General features: G+C 46.2%; 1 protein-coding gene across 9 annotated transcripts in view; it reads right to left on the reverse strand.

The window, feature by feature from the left end:
• LOC146567828 (receptor-type tyrosine-protein phosphatase mu-like) overlaps positions 1–13,930 on the reverse strand; it is a 219,885-nt gene that overhangs the window by 103,271 nt on the left and 102,684 nt on the right. For all 9 annotated transcript variants that reach the window (XM_085285668.1, XM_085285667.1, XM_085285664.1 and 6 more), the window contains exons 15-16: positions 2,403–2,584; positions 2,094–2,188 (exon numbers count right to left, since the gene is read on the reverse strand). In XM_085285668.1, the coding sequence (XP_085141794.1) occupies positions 2,094–2,188; positions 2,403–2,584 (277 nt within the window). The remainder of the gene's footprint in view (positions 1–2,093; positions 2,189–2,402; positions 2,585–13,930) is intronic.

Consider the following 13,930-nt stretch of genomic DNA (forward strand, 5'->3'; position numbering starts at 1 on the left):
AGTGTTTGCTCTCTGATAAACACTGTGTGCACAACTGGTTTAACCCCGGAATGCTTAGGTAAACACCTGAGCTAACACAAGTAAAATATTAGTCTGGATTTAAAGTGAATTCTCTTCCTCAAGACAACATTATTGTCATCTTCATCATCATCATCTGGTATTCAGAATAATCCACCACAAACTCATACAGAAACCAAAGATGAAGGTTCAAAGCTGCCTGGCAGTCTGTTTTTACCGCACAGTCTCAGAGAAGCTTTGTTTCAGGCACAAAAACAACAGGTACTAAAAATGACTCGGTCAGGTTCAGGAGCTTTTGGGTCACTGAAAACACATGTTTAAAAAAGTCCTATCAGGGTGGAGATTATCACACAGTGTGCCACTTTATTGTTTACATGAAATGAATTTCTACAATGGCAGATAAAGACAAAATAATGTTGCTGTTAATCTGACTATCTGCAGTTTGCTTACATGCTTACATCTTGATGCAGGCTCAATCATCCAGGTAAGTAAATCTCCAAAAGTTGATTCTGTTCATCTGGACGTAGAGTTTTGTGGGAGAAAAGTTTCGTCATCATCCAGGTGACGTCTTCAGTCTCAGCTGACTGCAGGTTTCAATCTTATAAACAGTACATTTGCATAATGACTGAAACCAGCCCACTGAAGGAACAATGGGCTGGGAGGTCAGTTCCTTAATCATAATTATGCAAATTCTCATGACCATTGATCAACAACCACTGACCAAAACCCACTGATCAATGGCCATGAGTCCCATTCACAGAGAGTTGGGGAATGGCTGCAATTACAGCATTGTAAGATGGTGACAGATGTACCCTTAGGCCACTCCTCCATTCAGAGATGGTCTTTTTCACGTAAATGGCCTCCTTGACTCCGCCCTCAAACCACATCAAATTCACCAGGGAGGATATGAAAAGTGGCAGGTTAGCCTTCTTAGACTGTGAGCTTTCCATCAGCAATGGGGGACATCTAAAAGCTGACGTGTACCGTAAACCTGCACATACAGTTCTTGTTCAGTATCTAAGGTTTGACTCTCATCATCCACTGGAGCACAAACTGGGTGTTATCAAGAAGCTACCACACAGAGCGATCACCATCCCCACTGACACAGCAGCCAGGGAGGCAGAAGAACATCAAGAAGGCCCTGAGTAAATGTGGTTACCCCAGCTGGACTTTTGTCAAAGCTGGAAAGGCTCCTAAAGAAAGCTCCAGCCGATCCAGGAGGCCATTTACGTGAAAAGGGAAAGACCATCTCTGAATGGAGGAGTGGCCTAAGGGTACATCTGTCACCATCTTACAATGCTGTGATTGCAGCCATTCCCCAACTCTCTGTGAATGGGACTCATGGACATTGATCAGTGGTTGTTGATCAATGATGATGAGAATTTGCATAATTAAGATTAAGGAACTGACCTCCCAGCCCATTGTTCCCTCAGTGGGCTGGTTTCAGTCATTATGCAAATGTGCTGTTTATAAGATTGAAACCTGCAGTCAGCTGAGACTGAAGACGTCACCTGGATGATGATGAAACGCTTCTCCCACAAAACGCTACGTCAGGATGAACAGAATCAAGTTTTTGGAGATACGTGCTTACATATACACACGCATATACAAAGACAGAGGAGTCAGAGTGAGCTTCGGACGTGGCTTCTACATCCAACACAGACCCTCTTACAACCGACCTTGGTTTTGAATACATTTCCTTTTTAAAAAAAATGTAATTTATGTGTGCTGCATGCCCTTTGTTCATTCCTAAGATGTGAGTCTACACCAACTAAAATACTGTCTTTAGTTAATGTGTGAAAGCCTCAGGGAATTCATACTATGGAGTTCCTGTCTCTCTCAAACTTTCTTCTTCTGCCTTATTGTTACCTTATAACAAAAACACGACTTAGTTAGCATCAATCAATAAAAACAACTTAGTCAGGTTCAGTCTTCAGTCTCATAGTGATCCATTGATATCTGCGTGAATATCCATGGTAGACTGCAGACAGGAGCCGATGACAGCTGATCCAGCTGATTTAAATGATTTGAATTCCACTGTGTTGGTTGTGTTACCTGTAAACAGGTGAACTCACCCCATTGGCAGTGCTGACAGCCTGATAGTAAATCCCATAACTCTTATGAGGCAGGAGGGGAGCATTCCAGTAACCACTGTAGGTCCTGTTGTCACCTGTACAAACACAAAGGTAAACAGACTCACTGATGAACTCACAGACTGACTCAGTGAATGATTGACTGGATCACTGACTGACTCGTTTATTAACTCACTAATTAAGAGACTCACAGACTGATTCGCCAACTTACTGAGTCAATAACTGACAGACCCATTGACTGACTAACTAATTGACTGATTGACTGAGTGAATGACTGAATGTGTCACTGACCCACACAGAAGGGCATGGGCGCCCTCAGCTCGCTCATTGGAAGCTCAGCGCTGAAGTAATACTGGGAGTCCAGCAGCGTGGCGTTCTGGAAGTGAATGGGCACTGGATAACAGCGCAGAATCTCTGCAGTGCCTCTGGTCTGCCTGCGGGGGCGCTCCTCTTCCACCACCACCTGGTATTTACTACAGACAGACAGGTTGAACCGTAAACAGATCTTGTAAAACAGAGTCACATGTTTACTGTGATGCTGGCACTGAAGCGAGGCATTATCAGTTTGGATTATGGGAAAAGCAGGATCAGCTGTTTGTGGATCCTGCAGCTTTGACCATGGCTCCAGCTGAGAAGTCCGGTCAAAGGAACCTTTGGGAGAATCAGTAATGCATGTGTTCGTAAAAAGGAAAATGGGATGAAGATCAACTCTTGTTGTTGCAGAATTGCTGCTGTGAGCTTTGCTGTTCGTGATTGTTGCTGATAATTGGCTGGATTTCAGTTCACATACAAGCCGACACATTAAACTGCTCGGCTCTTCTTCTGCCCATCTGTTGATTCATTATTCAGCTCCACATAAAGGTCACCTATGCCTCTCCTCCATCACACTCTCCTTCACTTTTATTAACTTTCCGTCTGTGTGTGGAGGCTGTAACTTTAGTTTGACATTAAACTGATCGTTCATTTCCTCCTGTCAGAGCTGCTATTAAATCCTATACGCAGGTAAAAGACATAAAGGAAGACAAGAAAGGGAAATAACATGAGATATAATATTTTAAAAAATATATAATTCTAGGTAGCTGTCACCTACTTATCCCTGAATAAAAAAAAATCCTGTTCACCATCGACCACCAAAGAATTTTAAAGGACATACAAATATCAGATACTTCATTCTGTATGTGACAGTCAGGAGGAGGAGCTGCCTGATTGCTCCTGTGCTGATTTAAAGCCTCATGAACATCTCATTAAAACCTCAGTCTGACCATTATAAGGGCATCGACAGAAAAAGACAGATCAAGCTCTACCGACATTTAAGGAAACTTTAGCAACTTCGGGAAACCTGTCAGATCCATTAAAACTCTCCACGAGAGAAATGATCAACTTTATTGTCAAAGGAGCTTGCAAAGAAAAGCATCTGGACTTCTTTAAGTTACTTGAAGACGTTTCACCTCTCATCCGAGAAGCTTCTTCAGTTCTAAGGTCAAATGGTGGACACTACAGATTACTACACTACAGATTACCACACAAAGATCACTACTCTCCTCAGTGACAACAATACCTACGAAGCCCTAAAGCGAGACCCCACAAGCAGCTACAAAAATAAAGTTATCGCTTTTCTTCAAGACTTTGAAAAGGACAAAATTATTGACCGCCTTATATATCACTGCCTTTACCCAGGGGATGCCATACCCTGCATTTACGGACTTCCTAAAATCCACAAGGAAGCTGTCCCACTCAGACCCATAGTCAGTAGCATAAACTCAGCCACTTATAACATTGCTAAACACCTTGCTACCATCCTTGCTCCTCTCGTGGGAAAACCCCACACCACATCAAGAACTCCACCGACTTCACCGACAAGGTCCAGAAACTTACCCTGGATCCAGATGAAACCATGGTGTCCTTTGATGTAGTCTCTCTCTTCACTTGCATACCCACCACGGAGGCCGTGGAGACTGTCAGAAAACGACTACAAGAAGACAGCTCCTTGGAGGACAGGACCAACTTCACACCCGATCAGATCTGCACCCTGTTAGACCTCTGCCTCACCACTACATATTTCAAGTACAACGAAGGCTTTTACAGACAAAAGCATGGCTGTGCCATGGGCTCCCCCGTGTCACCTATTGTAGCAACCTTTACATGGAGGAAGTGGAAAGGAAGGCTCTTGGCTCTTTCAAAGGAAGAGTACCCAGCCACTGGTACAGATATGTAGACGACACCTGGGTCAAAATCAAGACACAAGAAGTGGAATCCTTCACTGCGCACATTAACGCTGTGGATAAAAACATCAAGTTCACCAGGGAAGACACAAAGGACGACTGTTTGCCTTTCCTGGACTGCGCTGTACACATTGAAGAGAACGGCAAACTCAACATCGAAGTTTACCGGAAGCCCACACATACGGACCAGTACCTCCTCTTTGACTCCCATCACCCTCTGGAACACAAACTTGGAGTAATAAGGACCCTACACCACCGGGCAGAACATGTTCCCTCTAAGCCTGAAGGAAAAAGAAGGAACACACACATGTAAAGGAAGCACTCAAAACGTGCGGCTATCCTAAATGGGCGTTTATAAAGTCAGCAAAGAGGCACAGAAAAGAAGATCAGACACCAGCGAGGGAGGATAAGAAAGACAGACGCAACAACATTGTCATCCCCTATGTAGCCGGTGTATCAGAGAAACTCAGGAGAGTTTTCTCCAAGCACGACATCCCGGTGCATTTCAGACCCAGCAACACGCTCAGACAGAAACTGGTTCACCCGAAAGACAAAACGCCAAAACACAGACTTAACAATGTGGTGTATGCTGTACAGTGCAGTGAGGAATGCCCAGACCTCTACATTGGAGAGACCAAACAACCACTTCACAAGCGCATGGCACAACACAGAAGAGCCACCTCCACAGGACAAGACTCAGCTGTCCATCTGCATCTTAAGGATAAAGGTCACTCTTTGAGGATGCCAATGTTCACATTTTGGACAGAGAGGACAGATGGTTTGAAAGAGGAGTGAAAGAAGCATCTATGTCCACTGTGAGCGACCATCTTTGAACAGAGGCGGGGGTTTACGACACCAACTCTCTGCCATCTATAATCCAGTTTTGAGATCCTTCCCAGACGCCTTAACGCCCACTCACATCCTGGGCCATCTGACCTCAGGAATTCGCATGATAAGGTGGAGCCAGGTTTCACAATGAGCTCACCCGAAACTCTGGCTGATTGGGACCCACACCCAGTTTCACACCTTGGCTCAGGGGATTAGAGGATCATCAGGGGGTCCTTTTGTCCCTCTGTGGGGGGAAACTCCCACTAGGTTTATATCTGGGACTCTCCACCATTTGACCTTAGAACTGAAGAAGCTTCTCGGATGAGAGGTGAAACGTCTTCAAGTAACTTAAAGAAGTCCAGACGCTTTTCTTTGCAAGCTCCTTTGACTACGATGACCTGGATGACTGAGAACCTTCACAGTCGATCAACTTCATTAAAACACCACAAAAACTGACTTTCAGAAAACTCGACATAAACTGTTTTAGTTCTAACTGAACACAGAACACTTAGTTTCTATCAGTGTTTGTACTCTGGAAACAACAGTTGTGTTCTTCACAGGAGTCTCTCACACACACACACACACACACACACACACACACACACACACACACACACACACACACAGGTCTGTGAAAACACTTCAAGAACTATACCACCTCTATTAAGTTACATTATACATGCTTCCCTTAGGCAGTATCATCAGATGACACCCAGCTCTATCTGTCCATGAATCCAGGTCTTTATGTCTTAAAGACATAAAGCCTTTCTGCTTCTTAATTCAGATCAAACTGAGGTTATTGTACTCGGCCCTGAAAATCTTAGAAATATGGTATCTAACGTCTTGATGCAGGCTCAATCACCCAGATAAGTAAATCTCCAAAAGTTGATTCTGTTCATCTGGACGTAGCGTTTTCAGGGAGAGAAACGTTTCGTCATCATCCAAGTGGCTTCTTCAGTCTCAGCTGACTGCAGGTTTCAATCTTATAAACAGTACATGTGCATAATGACTGAAACCAGCCCACTGAGGGAACAATGAAAATACATAAACAGGGTGCAACTTTAACACCGATTGTCTGTATGAACAACTCGGTCACCTATAACATCTCCAAGTTTCTGGCTTTGATCCTCAACCCGCTGGTGGGCAGCTCTGAACACCACATCCAGAACACCCTGGATTTTGTTGAGAAGGTGAGAGATGTCATCATGGAGGCAGATGAAACCATGGTCTTGTACGACGTTACATCTCTCTTCATTTGCATCCCAGTCACAGAAGTGTTGGAGGTAGTTCATAAGAGATTACAGGATGACCCCAACCTCAGCAGCAGGACCACTCTCAGCACCGACCAAGTTTGTTTGAACTGTGTCTTCATTCCACCTACTTCACATACAAGGGTCAGTTCTTCAGGCAGAAACATGTGTGTGCCATGGGCTCCCAGTTTCACCCATTGTGGCCAATTTGTACATGGAAGAAGTGGAAAAGAGGGCTTTGTTATCCTACCCTGGAACACCACCAAGCCATTGGTTCAGATATGTGGATGACACCTGGGTGAAAATCAAATCTCAGGACGTGCCACAATTCATGGGTCACATTAACTCAGTGGACCGACACATCAAATTCACCAGGGAGGATATGAAAAGTGGCAGGTTAGCCTTCTTAGACTGTGAGATTTCCATCAGTAATGGGGGACATCTAAAAGCTGACGTGTACCGTAAACCTACACATACGGATCAGTATCTAAGGTTTGACTCTCATCATCCACTGGAGCACAAACTGGGTGTTATCAAGAAGCTACAACACAGAGCGAACACCATCCCCACTGACACAGCAGCCAGGGAGGCAGAAGAACATCAAGAAGGCCCTGAGTAAATGTGGTTACCCCAGCTGGACTTTTGTCAAAGCTGGAAAGGCTCCTAAAGAAAGCTATTCCCCAACTCTCTGTGAATGGTCCTCATGGACATTGATCAGTGGTTGTTGATCAATGGTCATGAGAATTTGCATAATTATGATTAAGGAACCGACCTCCCAGCCCATTGTTCCCTCAGTGGGCTGGTTTCAGTCATTATTTACACAAAACGCTACGTCCAGATGAACAGAATCAACTTTTGGAAATATGGTATCTAAGCAGACTCTTACTCTGGATGGCATTACCTTGGCTTCCAGTAACACTGTGAGGAACCTTGGAGTCATTTTTGACCAGGACATGTCCTTCAACGCACATATTACTTTGTCTGGCTATCGGACAAAGTACCGGACTCCGCAATACAACTGCCGGGGTTCTCTGTGCATCGCGCGGACAGGTCACAGGATCTTACTGGGAAAAGCAGAGGCGGTGGTGTATGTTTCATGATCAACAACAGCTGGTGTGATTATGCGAACGTGCACCCGGTCAAATCCTTCTGCTCACCGGACCTGGAGTACCTGATGATTAAGTGCCGGCCATTCTGGCTACCGAAGGAATTTACAGCAGTGATTATTACGGCTGTTTACATTCCCCCACAAGCCGACACTGACCGAGCACTCAGGGAACTGTACAGCGCGATCAGCAGCGAGGAAACCGCACACCCAGAGGCGGCGTTTATCACAGCCGGAGACTTTAATAAGGGAAACCTGAAGAAAGCCTCACCCAAACTCCACCAACACATCCTTTTCAACACACGTGGAAACCGGCAACTCGACCACTGTTACACCTCTTTCCGGGATGCGTACAAAGCCCTCCCCCGCGCCCCATTCGGCCAATCAGATCACTGCTCCATCCTGCTCCTGCCCGCCTACAGGCAGAAGCTGAAACAGGAAGCTCCAACCCGGAGGGCGGTGCACTGTTGGACGGACCAATCGGAGTCTGCGCTGCGGGACTGTTTTGATCACGCGGACTGGGAAATTTTTCACGTGGCTGCTAGGGACATTGATGAATACACAGACTCAGTCTGTGGATTTATCAGGAAATGCGTGGAAGATGTCGTCCCATCCAGAACAGTCAAATCCTTCCCAAATCAAAAACCCTGGATTAACGGAGATGTTCGCGCGGCACGGAACACCGCCTTTGCCTCCGCGAACACATCGGACTACAAACACGCACATTACCAACTCCGGGAAGACGATCAAAGCAGCCAAACGTGAGTACAGGGACAGGGTGGAGCAACAGTTTGACAACCCTCGGAGGATGTGGCAGGGACTAAACACGATCACAGACTTTAGAGGGAAAACCAGCACACCGCAGACCACGGCCTCTCTGTGTGAGGATCTAAACGTATTCTACGCTAGATTCGACACAGCGAACACCACGAGACCGGACAGTGTGCGCACCGCGGATGACGTCAGTGCGCACACTGTGTCTGAGGAGGATGTGCGGAAGTGCTTCAGGAAGGTGAACGCACGCAAAGCTACTGGTCCGGACGGGATTCCCGGCCGCGTCCTCAGGTCATGCGCGGCTCAGCTGGCTGGAGTGTTCACACACATCTTCAACCTTTCCCTCTCTCTGTCTGTAGTCCCAGCCTGCTTCAAAATGGCCACCATCGTCCCTGTACTCAAATCCTCCACCATCTCCTCATTGAACGACTGGCGACCTGTAGCCCTGACCCCCATCGTAAGCAAATGCTTCGAGAAGCTGGTCAGGGACTTCATCTGCTCTGCACTACCCGACTCACTGGACCCTCTACAGTTTGCATACCGCCACAACAGGTCCACTGATGATGCCATAGCCCTGACACTACACACTGCCCTGTCACACCTGGAGAAGAGAGACACGTATGTGAGGATGCTGTTTGTAGATTACAGCTCAGCATTCAATACCATCGTTCCCTCGAAGCTGGACAGGAAACTGCAGGATCTAGGACTGAGCAGCTCCCTCTGCAGCTGGATCCTTAGCTTCCTGTCTGACAGACGCCAGGTGGTCAGACTGGGCAGCATCACCTCATCCCCCATCACACTGAACACTGGTGCTCCACAGGGGTGTGTACTGAGCCCTCTCCTGTACTCACTCTACACCTACGACTGCACGGCCACTAGCAGCTCCAACATCATTGTGAAGTTTGCGGACGACACTACAGTGGTGGGTCTTATCACCAACGGTGATGAGACGGCTTACAGGGAGGAGGTCAGCGCCCTGACCCACTGGTGTCAAGACAACCATCTCACCCTCAACGTCGCAAAGACAAAGGAGTTGATAGTGGACTTCCGGAGGTGCAGAGAAGTACACACCCCCATCACCATCAACGGTGCTGCTGTGGAGAGAGTGAGCAGCTTCCGGTTCCTTGGTGTACATCTGGCTGAGGATCTTACGTGGTCAGTACACACAAACAAAACAGTGAAGAAGGCGCAGCAGCGCCTCTTCTTTCTCAGGAGACTGAAAAGATTCGGCATGAGCCCCCGCATCCTCAGGACTTTCTATCACTGTGCCATTGAGAGCATCCTCACTGGATGCATCACCACCTGGTACGGCAACAGCACCGCCTACAACTGCAAAGCTCTCCAGCGAGTAGTGCGGTGCTCTGAACGGATAATTGGAGGTGAGCTTCCCTCCCTCCAAGACATCTACAGGAAGCGCTGCCTGAGGAAAGCGGGGAGGATCATCAAGGACTCCAGTCACCCCAGCCATCAACTGTTCAGACTGCTTCCATCAGGAAGGAGGTTCTGCAGCATCCGGTCCCGTACCAGCAGACTGAGAGACAGCTTCTTCCACCAGGCCATCAGACTGCTGAACACGTCATAGACACCTCAGCTTCACTACTGGAACTTTAACATTATGCACTCCATACTGTACAGTAATGCCACTGTTTTGCACATATTCAACTCTGTATATTTTATATATTTTATTATTATTATTATTATTATTATTTTATTTTATTTTTTTACTATTTAATTTGTAAAAATGTGTATACACACACACACACACACACACACACACACACACACACACACACGTAGGAAAATATTTAGTATACACATCCAGAAATGCATACGCTATTATATATTGTACATATATTTATTAGTTTCAGGTTGGCCATTCTTGCATTTTGCTCGTTTGTGTTGTTGTGTTTGCACATCTCTGTTGCTTGTGGGGCTCGCACACAAGAATTTCACTCGCATGTGCTGTGCCAGTGTGCCTGCACATGTGATGTGACAATAAAAGTGATTTGATTTGATTTGATATTAAACAAATATGTAAGACTGCTTTCTTCCATTTGTGCAACATCTCTAAAGTTAGAAATATCCTGTCTCAGAGTGACGCTGAAAAACTAGTTCATGCATTTATTATTTCCAGGCTGGACGACTGTAATTCATTATTATCAGGATGTCCAAAAAACTCCCTGAAAAGCCTTCAGCTGATCCAAAATGCTGCAGCAAGAGTCCTGACAGGGACTAGAAGGAGAGAGCAGATTTCTCCTGTTTTGGCTTCCTGTTAAATCCAGAATTCAAAATCATCCTCCTCACATACAAAGTCTTAAATAATCAGGCCCCATCTTATCTTAATGACCTTGTAGTACCATATCACCCTATTAGAGCACTTCGCTCTCGCTCTGCAGGCCTACTTGTTGTTCCTAGAGTATTTAAAAGTAGAATGGGAGGCAGAGCCTTCAGTTATCAGGCCCCTCTTCTGTGGAACCAGCTTCCAGTTTGGATTCAGGAGACAGACACTATCTCTACTTTCAAGATTAGGCTTCAAACTTTCCTTTTTGCTAAAGCATATAGTTAGGGCTGGACCAGGTGACCCTGAATCCTCCCTGCAATAGGTGTAGGCTGCTGGAGGATTCCCATGATGCACTGGGTGTTTCTTCTTTCTTCACACTTATTAATCCCCAGCTCTCTTCCACAGCATGTCTTTAGATATGTGCCAATTCCTCGGCCGCATCCTTTGGAGGCCGCATTTGAAGGCCGATTACGTCACAACCAGGAAATGAAGGGTGCTCCAAATGCGTCCTTTATTTCCCCAGATTTGAAGGATGGGTCGGGTGTATTGTTCGTGGTCCACCATATCCCAGAATTCCTAGCGCGGCCCCGCCAATTCCAGTTTCCAAATATGGCAGAAGCAACTTATTCTTATTACTCTTTGAAATATTTTATTAATTCAATTATTATTTATAATATTTGTATAATAATATAAAATACTTTTCAAATGCGGCAATGGAGTATATCTGCTCGGTTTATCAAGACATCACATATTTGTAAAAGTGCTCTGATGTGTTTGGAGACGTCTGTTACCCACCAGCTCGATAGTTAGCCGGGAGCTCGAGGGTCACTGAAGCCGGCGAGTGCAGCGGACTCCCGGCACATCATTTCAGATCCCCATGGTCTTCACTACTTAGGTTAAACATGATATATAAGTCACTATGATAACTTATAAATGTACATTTTTGGCTTTTTTCAATGTTTCATTTGTTCCTGAGTAAATCGGTTTGGCTGAGATTAAAGTTTTAGTTTTCACACAGTTGAATAAACATCAACCTGATTAAACAGAAGTGTGAGATGGTCGAGAGTTTACTCCTGTTATATTTATAGTGTCCTGTTATATTTTAAATAACAAGGAGCAGACAGCCGAGTTTATTAAACTCCACCGAGACAGCGGTGACGCAAAACTGAAGGCTCGACCGTCCAATTTCACAGCCAATTTCACCGGCCTTCAGAGAACCCGGCCTATGTGGGCCGGGTCCTCTGAAGGCCGGCTTAGGAATTGGGACATGTCTTTATCCTGTCTGCCTCCCCTCACCCCAACCAGTCGCAGCAGATGGCTCCGCCCCTCCCTGAGCCCGGTTTTGAGGTTTCTTCCAGTTAAGTTTTTCCTCCTTACTGTCACCAAATGCTTGCTCAAAGGTCAACGTCTGATTGTTAGTGTTTTCTCTGTATAACAGGATCTTTCATTGGGACAACTGCTGTGATTTGTTGCTGTATAAATAAAATTGAACTGAACTGAAGTGAAAGTATTGTGGCTCTAGAGTAAACTTTCTTTTCCAGCAGAAGAGCCTGTATGTGGTTTACACTGGGCTGCACCTGAATGCAGCACGGTTAGTTATTAAGACGGCGTGTGTCCCTAGGGACGCTGGAAACAATAGTTGTGTTTTTCATAGGAGTCCAGTTCAGGACAGAAGTTACATATCAACACACACACACACAGTTTCTGACACACATCTGAAGGTGTGGAGGGTGAAACTGCAGTGTTGTCACATTTCCTGCTGGACAGGAAACTAATGGAGGACAGGAAGGCGCACAGACACAAACACACTGTTTTTAATTCGCCTCTGAAAGGAAGAGAAGAAGAACAAATTGGATCATTTCTGCCTCGTTCTTTCAGTTCTCCTCCCCCCCACATCTGTCTCTTTCTTTATGTCCTTTCTTCTCCTCTCTGTCGTTGACGTTCCATCTCCAATCACATTTCACCACGCTCGAGTCGCAGGACTTCTTGTGTGTGTGTGTGAGACAGTAATCTGATTACAGCTGCAGGTCGCTGCCGGCAACACCTTTTGTCCTGTGATGCGCGTATCCTACATACGCGTGTGTTTGAATCTGTGTGTGCGTGCCTGAAGGCCAACACACACTGTGGTGTCAGAGAGAAAGTTAAATATAAACACGCAGACCTTAAATCGTATCTCGGAGCAGCATCTGTTCAATCTGATGGATTTCACATCAGACATCATGTCGATTAACACAGCGCAAATCACACACACACACGCCTCGCCCCTACACAAAAGGAAAAACAGATCTCGCTTCAGCTGAAAAGATCCATTTTCCTCCTTTCAGCTTCCTCTTTCTTCGCCCCCACTCAAACACAAGAGTCACGTTCGAGTGACTGATCTGCAGCGTTCGCAGCGCTCTCTCGCTGCTTGCACAGAAAACACGGCCACTCGCTGAAGTGGCGACGAGCACGTGCAGGTGCTTCCGTGAGATTCTTTTCAGACATCTAGCAAACCAAAGAAAGCTGAAGTGGAGCTGGAACTGCTCTTGCTGAGCAAACGCAGGCAGGAATAAACAGCTGACATACACCTCCAACAGCTTCACTGGGTTTCATCCACCCAGTCATCACACAGCAGTGGCAGCACGGTTGCCTCACAGTTTAATTCCACCATCAGGTCTTTCTGTGTGGAGTTTGCACGTTCCTCCTGTGTTTGCGTGGGTTCTCTCCCAGTCGTTGTCTGTCTCTATGTGCTAGCCCTGCGACAGACGGGGGCCTGTCCAGGTCCTACCCTGGGGCTGAATAGGCTCCCGTCGCGCCCCTACATGGAGGGTTGGTGACGTCGGGCTGCTGTCTGGTGGTTAGCTACAGAGGTGGGGTGAGGTTAAACTGTTCTCACTTAATGCTGAGGGTTCCTGATGGGTGGAGAGAAACGCCGTCATATGGACCAAACTCCATCCAAAGAAGGTCTGAGAGGATACACACAGCTCGAAGCCGACATTCATGTTTGGATGACTTCAAATCGCAACAACAGTCGCTTTGTAGTGTAAGGAAGACCCTACACTGATCCTCGGCTTCATGGCTCAGATATGTGGAGTCAGCGAGCGTACGAGCTGCACTTACACTAACTGCAGAACCAAAAGCCACGCCCACTGCCACAGCCTACTCCACGCTCGTTAACACAAGCAGTACATCAGTAGATACGCACAAGCGTCGAGGCCACCAGCTACCCAGCATGCAACACTTTGTGTGTCTCTGCACGCGGGGCTGCTGCAGTATCACGGAAAGACTCACTGTGATTATTTCACAATGACACTTTTGTGTTTTTCATCTTTTTTTTAGCAAATTATTCAGAATTAAAATGAGTAAAAATCATTATTTAT

The sequence above is a fragment of the Mchenga conophoros genome, linkage group LG9 (assembly GCF_057382185.1).
Source record: "Mchenga conophoros isolate Kocher_MC1m ecotype Shallow Benthic linkage group LG9, M_conophoros_male_GT1.1, whole genome shotgun sequence".
Classification (NCBI taxonomy): Eukaryota; Metazoa; Chordata; class Actinopteri; order Cichliformes; family Cichlidae; genus Mchenga; species Mchenga conophoros.